Source organism: Cynocephalus volans, chromosome 12 (genome assembly GCF_027409185.1).
Source record: "Cynocephalus volans isolate mCynVol1 chromosome 12, mCynVol1.pri, whole genome shotgun sequence".
NCBI lineage: Eukaryota > Metazoa > Chordata > Mammalia > Dermoptera > Cynocephalidae > Cynocephalus > Cynocephalus volans.
This window is the reverse complement of record NC_084471.1, coordinates 593,631-605,926: the sequence shown is the minus strand read 5'-3', so window position 1 is coordinate 605,926 and position 12,296 is coordinate 593,631. Positions and strand designations below refer to the sequence as shown.

The 12,296-nt window shown below is 60.0% G+C and overlaps 1 protein-coding gene across 9 annotated transcripts in view; it reads left to right on the top strand.

Annotated features, from left to right (window-relative positions):
* PPP6R2 (protein phosphatase 6 regulatory subunit 2) overlaps positions 1–12,296 on the top strand; it is a 128,976-nt gene extending 116,680 nt beyond the window's left edge. For 6 of the 9 annotated variants that reach the window (XM_063115785.1, XM_063115783.1, XM_063115784.1 and 3 more), the window contains 14 exons: positions 1,353–1,562; positions 3,441–3,505; positions 4,653–4,768; positions 5,236–5,321; positions 5,828–5,908; positions 6,315–6,412; positions 6,633–6,690; positions 6,921–7,102; positions 7,303–7,466; positions 8,193–8,355; positions 8,455–8,543; positions 9,341–9,548; positions 11,796–12,014; positions 12,104–12,296. In XM_063115785.1, the coding sequence (XP_062971855.1) occupies positions 1,353–1,562; positions 3,441–3,505; positions 4,653–4,768; positions 5,236–5,321; positions 5,828–5,908; positions 6,315–6,412; positions 6,633–6,690; positions 6,921–7,102; positions 7,303–7,466; positions 8,193–8,355; positions 8,455–8,543; positions 9,341–9,548; positions 11,796–12,014; positions 12,104–12,152 (1,788 nt within the window). In that variant the 3' untranslated portion in view covers positions 12,153–12,296. The remainder of the gene's footprint in view (positions 1–1,352; positions 1,563–3,440; positions 3,506–4,652; positions 4,769–5,235; positions 5,322–5,827; positions 5,909–6,314; positions 6,413–6,632; positions 6,691–6,920; positions 7,103–7,302; positions 7,467–8,192; positions 8,356–8,454; positions 8,544–9,340; positions 9,549–11,795; positions 12,015–12,103) is intronic. The other 3 variants (XM_063115788.1, XM_063115791.1, XM_063115790.1) reach the window with 3 other exon arrangements.

The following is a 12,296-nucleotide window of genomic DNA, read 5'->3' as shown; positions in this document are numbered from 1 at the left end:
GTATAAATCTTTTAATACAATGCTGAATTTGGTTTGCTAGTGTTTTGTATTGGAGTGTTGGTCTGTAGTTTTCTTTTCTTGTAGTGTCCTTGTCTGGCTTTGGTATGAGGGTAATGCTGGCCTCATAGAATGAGTTAGGAAGAGTTCTCTCCTCTTCAATTTTTGAAGGAGTTTAAGAAGGGTTAGTGTTAATTCTTCTTTAAATGTTTTGTAGAATTCACCAGTGAAGCCCTCTGATCTGGGCTTTTCTTTGTTGAGAGATGGGGTCTAACTCCCTATTGCAGATGAGATAACACAGTGAAGCCACCTCCAAGGTTGCTCAGTCACAGGCAGAGAAGGTGAAGCCAAGATTTGGGATTGTGTTTCTGTGCAGGAGAAGTACACGTAGACAGGCTTTCTGCCATTCTTTAGCTTTCAACTCCCTGGTGTGTAGGATGGACCCAAACTCATCTTCCCGTGTGGAGTCTACACCCATCACTCAGCACACCCCTGTCCTTGTCCATGTGGGCCGAGGGGGTCTGGACGCAGGCTGCTGAGGCCCCTGGAGTGTGTAAGCTGGTGGTAGGGGTGAGGAGAGGTGTGCCCATGCCCCCCTCCCTGCCAGCTTAGGGGTCAGGGGTCGAGGGCAGGTTTCTGTGCTTTTCCTTTCCCTCCCTGTCCTGGTCTGGAATAGGCTGTGTGGGAGACAGGGGACAACAGCCATCCTCATTCAGCCACCTCTGTCTCCAAGGGAGCCCCAAGACTGCCAGAACTTCTTCTGGGCTTCAGCCTGTGCTGAGGCTTTGACCCCCTCAGGGATTATGGAATATGCACCTCCTGGTCTTCCATCTGTACGGTGGAAGATTCCCTGTTCTGCTCATCCTGGATGGAATCCCCATGTGTCTGAGAGTTTAACCACTTCCAGTAACGCATAGGTCAAAGACAAAACCATAACAGAAATTTTCAAATACCTAGAGCTGAAGAATAATAAAAATGCTGCTAACCAAAATGTGTAGAGTGTAATTAATGTGAATTTTCCAGGGAAACGTATAGCCTTTTAAAGACTTACACTGGAAAAGAAGAAAAGCTAAAAATTAATGAGTTGAGCTTCTAACTTAGGGACAAAAGCATAAACCCACAGCAAGTGGGAAGGCCGTCATTCAAGCAAGAGAAGAGATTAATGAGACGGAAAGAAAGCAGCATGCAGGAGCTGGAAGGACGGGGCAGCTCTTTGAAGAGCCACCTGGCCACCTGGAGACTAGATGCTTGAGAAGTTGGAGACGGTGCCAGGGAATGATTCCCGTTCACCTTTGTGATTCAGCCGTTAGGAGAAAACCAATCTGACAACTTTCTTCTGTTCTCTGTTTATCCAGGACTTGTTTTTTAAGTACACCTGGAACAACTTTCTGCACTTCCAAGTGGAACTGTGCATAGCCGCTATTCTCTCCCACACTGCCCGCGAGGAGCCGGTAGAAGCGCGTGGATCCCAGAGCAGGGCGGAGCCTCTACCTGGGAACGGGAACAGGAACCTGGAGACCCCCCAGCCTCCCACCAGCCTCCCTGAGAACACAATGGTGACTCACGTAAGTGTAGGCCAGGGTCCCCCCGCTTATCCCTGCAGCCTCAGCCCACCTCAGCCCACCCACACTGGCATTGCTGGTGCACCAGGCCCTCCTGTGTCGTCTCCTCCAGCCCTCATGTGGGGTGGGTGGGGCTGCTCTCCTTTTACCCACAGGGACACTCAGTCATGAAGAAAATGTCTGGTTTGCCGGGGTCCCAGAGGTAGTGTCAGGGAAGCAAGAGGGAAGGCGGCGTTAGCATCAGGTCAGTCCTGCCCCCCAGGAGGCACACGGCCCCCCAAGTCCTGCTGCTGCTCTGCTGCGAGCAGCCCTGTCATGGGAGAGGGAGCCTTGTGTGCCACAGGTCAGTCCATGGTTGTAACCAGACCACAAAGGAAAATGCAAGGGGAAGAGAGAAGGCGTCAGAGTCTCACGAGAAAACATTCTAGGGTTTTGGACCAACCTTTCAAAAACTAGATGCATTAACCCTCTCTATGACACTCTTCTCTCCTCCTCCCATGATGCTGTCCCCACAGGTGCTATCCCCCAGGTACTGTCCCTGCAGGCGCTGTCTCCCCAGGTGCTGCCCACCTTGGCTCCTGTCCCCCCAGGTGCTGTCCCCCAGGTCCTGTCTCCCCAGTTGCTATCCCCCCAGGTGCTGTCCCCCAGGTGCTGTCCCTCGAGGTGCTGTCCTCCAGGTGCTGTCCCCAACAGGTGCTGTCCCCCCAGGTCCTGTCTTCCCAGGTGCTGTCTCCACAGGTGCTGTCCCCCCAGGTGCTGTCCCCGACAGGTGCTGTCCCCCCAGGTGCTGTCCCTCCAGGTGCTATCTCCCACAGGTCCTGTCCCCCCTCCATCTTGTCTCCCCCAGGTCTTGTCCCCCCCCAGGTCTTGTCGCCACAGGTCCTGTCTCCACCAGGTGTTGTCCTCCCCCATGCTGTCCCCACTCCCACAGTCACACAGTTGTGTGCTCAGACTGTCTCCTCCACAGGCTGTGTCTGGTTCTCTTTCTGCTCCACATCTAGTGCTGTGCCTGGCAAAGGGCAGGCCTCAGTCAGTGTTTGCAGGAAGGAAGGAAGCAACTTGGTACCACGAGCAGGGCTCAGACCCCACCTGTGGCTGCTCTCCTGGGAGGGCCGGGGGTGGTGGGAGGACAGGCTGGATCAGACTTCACAGCTGACAGGAGGGCAGAGACTTGGGAAGGAGTCCCCAGGTCTCTGGTCAGAGGCCTCGTGGACAGTGGGGCTTGAGTGGGTCTTGAAGGCCTCTCTCCTGCCTGCCCTTGACAGGTGTCCTGGGCACTTTCTGTGTGCCAGTGTGGCAGGGATGATCCTGCACAGGTAGGGTCCAGTCTAGCCACAACTGAAGGCCCAGTGAGCAAACAGCCAGGGCCGGTGGTTCCAGTGATGAGAGCCACATGGGGAAAGGGGGATATTCAGGGGCCGTGCAGGTCAGTAAGGGACCCTCACCCAGAGTGAGGCCATGGGTGTCCCAGGTAGAGGAGATGGCCTGTGTCAGGGCCTGGAGGTGAGAAAGCGCTGAGGGCCCTGTGGGGGAGGAGGTGGGAGAGTGGCCAGAGGCGGAAGCCCAGGGGCAGGGGAATTCCAGGAGGCTGGAAGGGAATGGTGAGTGTCCTTTTATCCCACTGGTCCTCATTTTCAGGGCACTTGACAGCAGGGCCTTTGAAGCCCTGGGTAGCACCTGCCTCCAATGTTGTGTGGGAACCACAGGGGCCAGGGCTGTACCAGTCATGTCCCACAGGGCCCTGGTGCAGATGTGCTGGCCCACTGCCCACAAGGTCCACGCAGACAGGTGGCTGCTGTGGCCCTGCTCAGCCCAGGGTGAGTGGAGGTGTGCATACGGCCCTGCAGACCCTGGTTCATGCCGCCTGCCCCCTCCCCACAGCTGTTCCAGAAGTGCTGCCTGGTACAGAGGATCCTGGAGGCCTGGGAAGCCAATGACCACACACAGTAAGAGCTGCATGGGCCCGGTGAGGTTGCACCCTGGGGATCTGGGCCTGGCCAGTTGGGGATGTGGAGCTGCACTTCACCAGGGCATGGGCAACACCATGCCCCGGCCTCCCAGCTTGGTGTGGGGCGTCTGGGGTGTGTGGTGTGGCCCCCTGCCTGGGCAAACAGCTGTAAATGCTTCCTGGGAAGGACACAGGAGATGACGAGGGGCAGGTGAGTGGCAGCCAGGCCTGGGCTGTGGCCAGGCACAGCCCCTCCCCCAGGAGCCCACCTAGCTTGTCTGGCCCAGACTTTGCCCACTGTGGGTCCCATGTCTATTCTTGATCTTCCACAAGAACTTGACACCCCTGTCAGCCCTTGTACACAGGGATGCGGTTTTACTTTAATATTCTGTGTCTTCTGGGCCGAGCCCGTGGCGCACTTGGAAGAGTGCGGCACTGGGAGCGCGGTGACGCTCCCGCCGTGGGTTCGGATCCTATGTAGGAATGGCCGGTGCACTCACTGGCTGAGTGCCGGTCACGAAAAAGACAAAAAAAAAAAAAAAAAAAAATTCTGTGTCTTCTGCTTACCTGGTGTTCCCTGGGTCAGGAATGTCCTGCTTATTGTCCTGTGCCCTGGGCCTAGGGCCACCCCCCAGCATTCACTGGCCTGCCGAGAGCAGTCTGGCCCCAGGCAGTGCAGGGAGGGACTGTTGGGAGCCAGGAGGGATCTGAGTGCGGTGGTGGGCTCGGAGCCCCAGACCTGCTTGTAGAACATGCTGTGGAGGACCATGCACAGCCCCGCGTCCCACAGAGCCTTGTGCTGAGTGCAAGCCTCGTGGCTGACAGTCCTGAGCTCAGCACCCGCTCCACTACCGCCACTGGTGTTACTTGGGCCAACACCGTGGCCTGTGTTTTCTTGTTTGTAAAATGGTGGTACGAGCAGTGTCTGTCTCATCAGCTCCTCTTGGTAGTGAGATTGCAATGAACCTGCTGCGCATGGTGGGTGCTTTCCAAACACGCGTCCTGGAGGCGAGGTTGACAGGTCGGACACTGAGCAGGGCCAGGATGCTGTGCTAGGGGTTGGCCTGTGTCACTTGGCTCTGCCAGCAATGGGTCAGGATGGGCTCAGGCCAGGTGGCTGCCCTGATGGTGCCTGTCACTTTCAGGGCAGCGGGTGGCATGAGGCGTGGGAACATGGGCCACCTCACGCGGATTGCCAACGCCGTGGTGCAGAACCTAGAGCGGGGCCCTGTGCAGACCCACATTAGCGAGGTCATTCGAGGTGAGCCCCCATCCCCCTCACCCTCTGCTGGTCACCACGTCCAAGTGCTGCTGCCTGAGGTTGCCCTTTCCTGGTGCTGGGATGGACCATGCGCTGCCTTTGTGGTCACACCTTTCCATGTCCCATCTGTTCTCAGGGTGCTGGGTCCCGCATGTCGGTTCTGTGGGGCAGACACCCGGGGAGACCCTGTTGGGAGTCAAAGCACAAGGTGCAGGAGGCCCAGCCCCTGCCGAGCAGTGCGTGGCTCTGGCACTGGCAGATGGAGAAGGAGGTTGGGTCCCTTTCTCACAGACTACCCGCGGTTTCTGTATTTCTGGGAGTTCCTCAGGGGGCACACCCACCAACAAACTCAGAACTCTGGTGCCACTGAAGTCCCTGTAGGGACAGGAGGTGCCACCACCTGCTCAGGCTGCTGCGCCCGTCTGTGCCAGGTCCCTGAGGGCTCACAGACTGTGCTTCCTTTGCAGGGCTCCCTGCGGATTGCCGTGGGCGCTGGGAAAGCTTCGTGGAGGAGACCCTGACGGAAACCAACCGCAAGAACACCGTGGACCTGGTGAGGAGGCCGGGCTGCTCCATATGCAGCCGCAGTGCAGGACGGCGACAGATGCTCGACACTGGCCCCATGGCACAGGCCGAGGGAGGCGGGAGGGCAGCGCTGTGGCTGGGCCACGCACCTTGCCTGCTCCTCTTGTGCGCACCTGCCATGTGCCCCATGAGCATGTGGCCCGCCTCTGACCGGTGTCCATAACACAACCTGCCCTGTGCCAGGCTCCCTGAGGACCCCTGTGCAGAGCTGGCATTGGCCCCTTCTGTCCCACATCAGGAGCTGTGGCTTTTGGTGGAGAGCCCGATGCCTGGGACCCACAATGTGCCCTCTGCTCCAGGGAGGCTGGGCCATCACCGGCTCTCAGCCTCACCGGGCACCTCCTTCCAGCCCAGCCTCCCAGGCCCAGAGCCCTGACAAGGGCCGGGCTGGGCGGGTCTGGGATGCTGGGCCTGGCTGGGCGGGTCTGGGGCGCTGGGTAGGCTCACGCTCCCGTCCCATCTGGCCTGTTTTAGGTGAGCACTCACCACGTTCACTCCTCGAGTGAGGACGAGGACATTGAGGGGGCTTTCCCTAGCGAGCTGTCCCTGCAGCAGGTGAGGGTGTGGCCGGCACTCTGCACACTGCTGGGCCCTTCCTGGCACCTCAGTGTGTTACAGACATGTCCCTGGTGGCATCTCACTAGCGAAGGGGAGAGGTGGCTCATCCCCAAGCACGTGTGAGGGAGAGGGGGTCTGGGGGTAGACCCCCAAAGGCACTCACTTCACCTTGAAGAGAATGATGGGGACGCAGTGGGTGAACTTGAAAGTTAGAGTAAAAGGCATCGTTTGGATGAGGCCATGGGAAACTGCAGCCTGAGTTTCAGTAGAATCTCGGGCCCTGAGCAGTCAGGGCACGGGGCCCGCTGTTGCCGGAGAAGTTCGTGAACAACCAGAGATTCTGGTTTCCAAAGAGCCGTCTCCAGGCCTGAGGCTGCTCCTGACAGGCGCCCGTCCCTCTCAGGCTTTCTCCGAGTACCAGATCCAGCAGATGACGGCCAACTTTGTGGATCAGTTTGGCTTCAATGATGAGGAGTTTGCAGATCAGGACGACAACATCAAGTAAGTCCCCTTGACATGCTGGGAGCCCCCCAGGCTGCAGGAGAGGCAGGGTCCCCCCTACTGCTCGGGTCCCCAGGGGCAGCTCCCTGTGGTCTTGCTGGGAGTGTGGCCCAGTGTCCCCCAAGGACAGCAAGTGTCACCTAGCTGCGTGAAGGCACCGACACGGCTGGACCAGCACTGGCAGAGGAGGTGCTGAGGACACTCTCGCTGGCTCTTGCAGTGCCCCGTTTGACAGGATTGCAGAGATCAACTTCAACGTCAGTGCTGACGAGGACAGTGTGAGTGGGCAGGGGCTTCTGCGGGGCCACATGGGCGTTTCGGTGGTGGGGCACGTACCTTATCGTCTGCCGAGAGTCGGGGGCCCTGAGCCAGCGGGTGTGCGTGGCAGGTCTGGGAGGCCTCCGTGGAAGCTTGGAACAGAGCTGCTTTGCTTGCCCGCCCTCCCTGCCCTCGAGCCAGGCGGGGATCCCACATCCTGTGAGCCGAATCCCTCTGTGTGTGGGGCCAGGTCCTCCCGTCTCTCCCAGACCCTCAGAGAGCAGCCTCAGCGCTCCGTGTCCCACAGCCCAGTGCCGCTCTGTTCGAAGCCTGCTGCAGCGACCGCATCCAGCCCTTTGACGATGAGGAAGAGGAGGACATCTGGGAGGACAAGGAGATGCATTGTGCTGCCCGGGCACCGGCCAGAGCCAGGTCTGGGAGCACGCACACCGGTGCCCAGCCCTCTGTGGCCTCACAGTGGCCCTTGCAGGGCAGGCAACTGTCCCCTCCACTCTGGGGACCGTCCCGAGGAGGCCGGAGCCAAGCGAAGCTCCTCAGTCAGGACGCTCCCTCCTCGCCCCCAGCCCTGGGCCATCGCCACCCTCCAGGCATCTGACTGTGCATCTCCCCAGGTTTGGAGTCCCCCACGCCTCAGATTGCTGCTCATGGAGTGGCCCGCAGCACAGAGTCCAGGACAGGAAAGTGGACTCGGGAGCAGACGGGGATGCACCTGGGCTGGGCACCCCCCCGGCCCCTGTGCAGAACGAAGGCCCCCCCACGGAGGCTGATTCAGAAGGTAGCACTGGGGGCCGGGCAAGGGACTCGGGTGTTGGGGACAGGATGGGGGCTTCACTGGAGCCGAGGAACCTCCAGCTGCCTCTGGTCTGGAGCCCACGTCCCTTCTGCAGGTGCCTCCACGCAGATGTTCCTGGAGGTGGGGGCTGTCCCTGCTGTTCCCCGGCTGTCCTGGGTGGTGGGTCCCAGCACAGGGTGGCTTCCCGCCCTGGCGCCCTTCTTTCGTGGGCGCTCTCTGACAGGGAAGAGGCACTCCATGCTACCTGGGTCTCAGCAGGAGCAGGGCCGCCACCCCCAGGCTTTGCCCTTCTCACCTCTTCCCCGGGAGCAGCACCGAGGCACTCAGGACCTGAGTGAGTGGCCAGGGCTCTGTTGGGAGGTGCCAGGCCCTCAGCCGAGGCTGACAAGAGGAGTGTCTGTGAGGCAAAGTGCAGGCCCGGGGGAGCCGGGGCATCCTGAGCAGGAGGCGGCAGCTGCACCCGAGGCCAGGAAGAGCGCAGGGCCTGGCCGCTACCCTGCCCTCTTGCAGAAGCCGTCCTGAGGGACTGGTGGGCACTGGCTGGAGCTCTGCCTGCTAAGACACTTGGGCAGTCAGAGCACAGCTGAGGCCTCTTCCAGGGCACAGCCGTGCTCCTGATGAGCTCTGTGTGCCCCCGGGGTGGGGGCACTGCCTCCTGTTTGCTTGCGACACCCCAGGCCAGCCCACATTTGCCGCTGCATCTCTCAGCTGCAGGTGCTGCGTGGACGGCGGTGTTTGATGAGCCAGTGAACTCGACACCGGTGGCCCCAGGAGTGGCGAGGGATGTGGGTTCCAGTGTGTGGGCGGCCAGCGCCTCAGCTCCAGAGGAGAAAGGCTGGGCCAAGTTCACTGACTTCCAGCCGTTTTGCTGGTAACACATCACAAAAGGGGGCCATGCCACAAAGTGCCTGTCAGGGTCAGGAGGTGACCATCCCCTGAGGGCTCTTCCTGTCCTCGACCTTGTTTGCAGCTCCGAGTCGGGACCCAGGTGTAGCTCTCCTGTGAACACAGACCGCAGCCATGCTGAGAGCAGCCCAAGCCTGGGCTCAGAGAAAGCCTGTGAGTAGGAGCAATGTAGGCTGCACCCCGTACTCCTGCAGGTGCCTGGCCTTGCCCAGTTCCCAGCCCCCTCCTGGAGGCAGCGGCAGGAGGTGGCTTAGGCCCCAGGCATGCCTGAGTCTCAGTGGTGACGTTGGAGTTCATATACACCTGCGGGACTGGGGCGGCCATGTGCAGATGGGGAGACTCCCAGCCCTGGGGGCATGGGACGTGCAACACAGCCACCAGGCTGCCCCTGGAGCCAGGTCTGACCCAGCTGCGTTGACCAGGCTGTACCCTGGGTCCCCAGCATCAGCACCAGGGTCCCAGCATGGAGAAGTGGTGGATGGACTGTTAGCAGGAGGCTGACCTGGGGTCTGATCAAATCCCCTGGCCCCCAGCTGCCCAGTCAGAGGCTCCAAAGCCCCTAGGACCAGGCCTGAGAGCTCCAGGCAAAGGGACGGCCAGTGCCTGACTCTTTGTCCCAGGTGCCAGGGTCCCTTGGCCTGAAGGAGCTTGTGGCCAGGCCACACAGTCTGAGCAGGGCCCCCGTGGGCCTCTGCTTTGTCTGGGAACAGGGCACAGGGATGGTCCACATGGAGGACACCCAGCAGGAGTGGGAAATCCTCCTGCCCCTTCACATGGCCCCTGTGCACAGCCAGAACCCATGTGCAGGGACATGGCAGGCTGCATGTGAGCACATTTCTGTTTCTTGTGTGCTGCACACTGGCCCCCATGGGTCTGGGGCCCCGCGGCTGTGGCGCCATGTTCAGCAGCCCCTGCCCTCCCTGGACAGCCCAGACCTCCTTGTTTTGCAGTTAGCTCGGCCTCCCCGTGTGCTTGGAATGTGTATGTTACCAGGAAGGCTCCCCTGGTGGCCTCTGACAGCAGCTCCTCCAGGGGCTCTGACAGCGAGGATGAGATGCGGAAGGCAGCTGTTGCCATGGAAGCCGTGAGCATGGGCCCCAGCCAGGAGACCTCCATGATGCCTGAAGCAGCCAGGACAGAAGAAGCTGGCACTGACAGGTGTGCAGGGGATGGCAGGCCTGCCTGGGGCCCCTGAGTGCATACAGTGTGGCTTCCAGAAGGAGGGCCGCAGGTCTCTGGCCCCATAGCCACAGAGGTCGAGTTTGGTCCCCAGCTCTCAGCTCCCCTGGGAGCAGCCTGAGGCCAGGCCGGGGGTCTCATACTGCTGCCCCGATGGCCCCACAGCCCTGCAGAGGCCAGAGCTAATGGGGGGTGACACCATTCATTTCAGTGAAGGCTGGGAGGGAGGGTCTTGGGTCATCTTTCTTGGACGCAGTGTCCGTTTTCTCTGTTGCAAGTGGTTAAGATGAGAAGACGAGGCCTGAAGGTCCCAGACAGTCCCCCAGGGACTTGGGGGCACAGCTGCCCCACAGAGGCCTGATTGGAGAGAATGATGATCATCATGGTTCAGGCCTGGCTGGGATCTGGGGCTGCCTGATGTGGGGGCACAGCCTTAACTCACCGTCCGGCCATGTGCGTCTGTGGGGCTTGCCCAGATCTCGTCTGCTGCCCCTTGCTGCCTGTGCTGAATCCCAGATACGCTCCCACCTCAACTCAGACGCCTGACACCAGTTGTGCTTGGGCAGTAGGACGGGGTATCTCAGGACTGCACAGATGGACAGAAGCCGAGCCTCTTTCATATACAGAGGCTGAGAACAGAGGCTGAGACCCATTCCTGGGGAGGGAGTGGAGAGGGGCAATCTCCCTCCTGGCAGGGGCTGGGGACTGTCATAGGGAACTGGAAACAGCCACAGGAGGGTAAGTCGGCTGGGGTAGACCTAAGGGAGACAGTGGGGCTGGGGCTTAAAGGGGTGATGGGTATGCCCAGCAAGGCTCTGAGCTGTGCAAAGGTCCTAAGGCCAGAGCTCCTGGTGGGTTCAGGAACAATGAGGAAGTCCCTTGGGCAGGACCCCACCAGGAGGGGATGAGGTGCCAGTCACACAAGGCCATATGTCCAGTTGAGGACTTTGCATCTTCTCTGAGTGAAACGGCACCTGTGAGCTCTTGAGTCCCTTGTCCCTCACCGCTCCTGGCTCCAGGGGGAAGGGCCCGGTGGGGGTGGGGAGCTGCCCCCAGCCTGACCACCCGCGTACATGGGTGTTGGGCCCTAAGTCCCAGCCCTGCTCTCTCCCCCAATCCCGATGTTGCAATACCATGTGGTACTGGGGCTTCGGGTGTGTCCCCCAGCCAGGCTGCAAATTTAACACCTGGCTGGGTCCGTCCCGTTGACGCGGTGGGTCCGGCTCTGACTCTACCCTCCTCGTGGTCTTTGCGTGCAGCTCGTTCCCTGGCTCACCCGCAGCCAAGGCACTGCACCCCTGGGCCCACATTCCAGAGGCCCGACACAGCATGGCCTGTCAGAAGACCACCTGCCCGTGGAGGCTTGGCAGCAGGGAGGGGCATGGCCTGGGGGAAACGCCAAGGCCCGAGCAGTGACTGATGGGAGGGGCCCACATTCTCCCTGATGCTGACGCAGTGAAATGACAAAAGGAAAGCCTGGGCCAGAGCGCCACAAGACCCTGAGAGGGCTTAATTCCTTCTTAAAGTTTAGAATTGCTCAAGTTCTTAAAACCTTGACCTTTTCCTAAATACCACCTAAGAAACTGCTTAACTGTGCTCTAAAAAGCAGGTAGCAGTCTGCAGAAAACTGCCATTTCCCACAGGGCTGGCTGTGTAAAACTTGTTGCTTAGAGTTCTCGCTGTACCATGAAGCTGTCCCAGCGGCCTGGGGTGAACGTGCACCCACCCCCACCGCCTGAGTGCCCTTCCTGGGTCAGACACCCAGTGTCCTCCCCACAGCCAGAGGGACCAGGCTGGGCCTTGGGGTGCCTGACCACCCCCAAAGCAGGCCTCCCCGATGCCCAGCAGCACCCTTTCTCCCTCCTACCCTGTGGCTCTCCTGCCTCTGTGCCCAGTGTAAGGTTGGAGTTGAAATCACATAGTGGACGCATCCTAGGCCCTTGGAGAACGAGGCACTTTACAATGAACAGGATCTGAGTGCTCCCTAGGAGGACATTTAAGGTTAGGGTGACAGACAACTTGTCCAGTGTTTGGAACTCAGGGTGGCAGAGCTGCCTGGTAGGGCACAGCTCCTGGGCCACCCCACGGAAGGCAGGAGCAGGAGGGGGCCGAGTGCAGTGCTCCCAGGACACCTTCTAGACTGTTCCACCTGCTGGTCCTTGGGCATGTGAGGTGGGCGGCACTGCAGAGAAGGGGCCCCCATAACGAGCCACGTCTACCACACAGGGCCAAGGGTGCCGTCGGCATGCTGCCAGACCTCGCCTGCCCTGCGCCTGCAGAAGGGACTGTGGCTGCCATCACAGCACTGAGCAAGACTGGCCCCCTGGTGGCCACCGCAGCACTTTCTTCTGTGGTGGCCACGGCAGTCCCTTCAGGGCCCATCGTGGTTGTCACCACAGCAGCCCCAGCCATGACAGCCACCCTGGGGACACTGACAAAGGACAGGTGAGCAGGTTGGACAAGGAGTACAGGGTGGGGGCTAGACGAGGCCCCACAAGCATCAGTGGCTCCAACTGCACCTCTTGTTCCTGCAGGAAGACAGATGCCCGGCTAGGAGGAGCCGCCTTAAACGGTCCCGTGTGATGCTGCTGCTGACGCCCTGCCACGGTCCACCATGGCCAGGCCAAACCTTAATCATGAGAACTACCTGGTGATGCAGTTTGTTTCTTTAATTTAATTTAATTTAAAAATAAAATGCTGCATTGGTAAAGCTGGCAGCTGGAACGA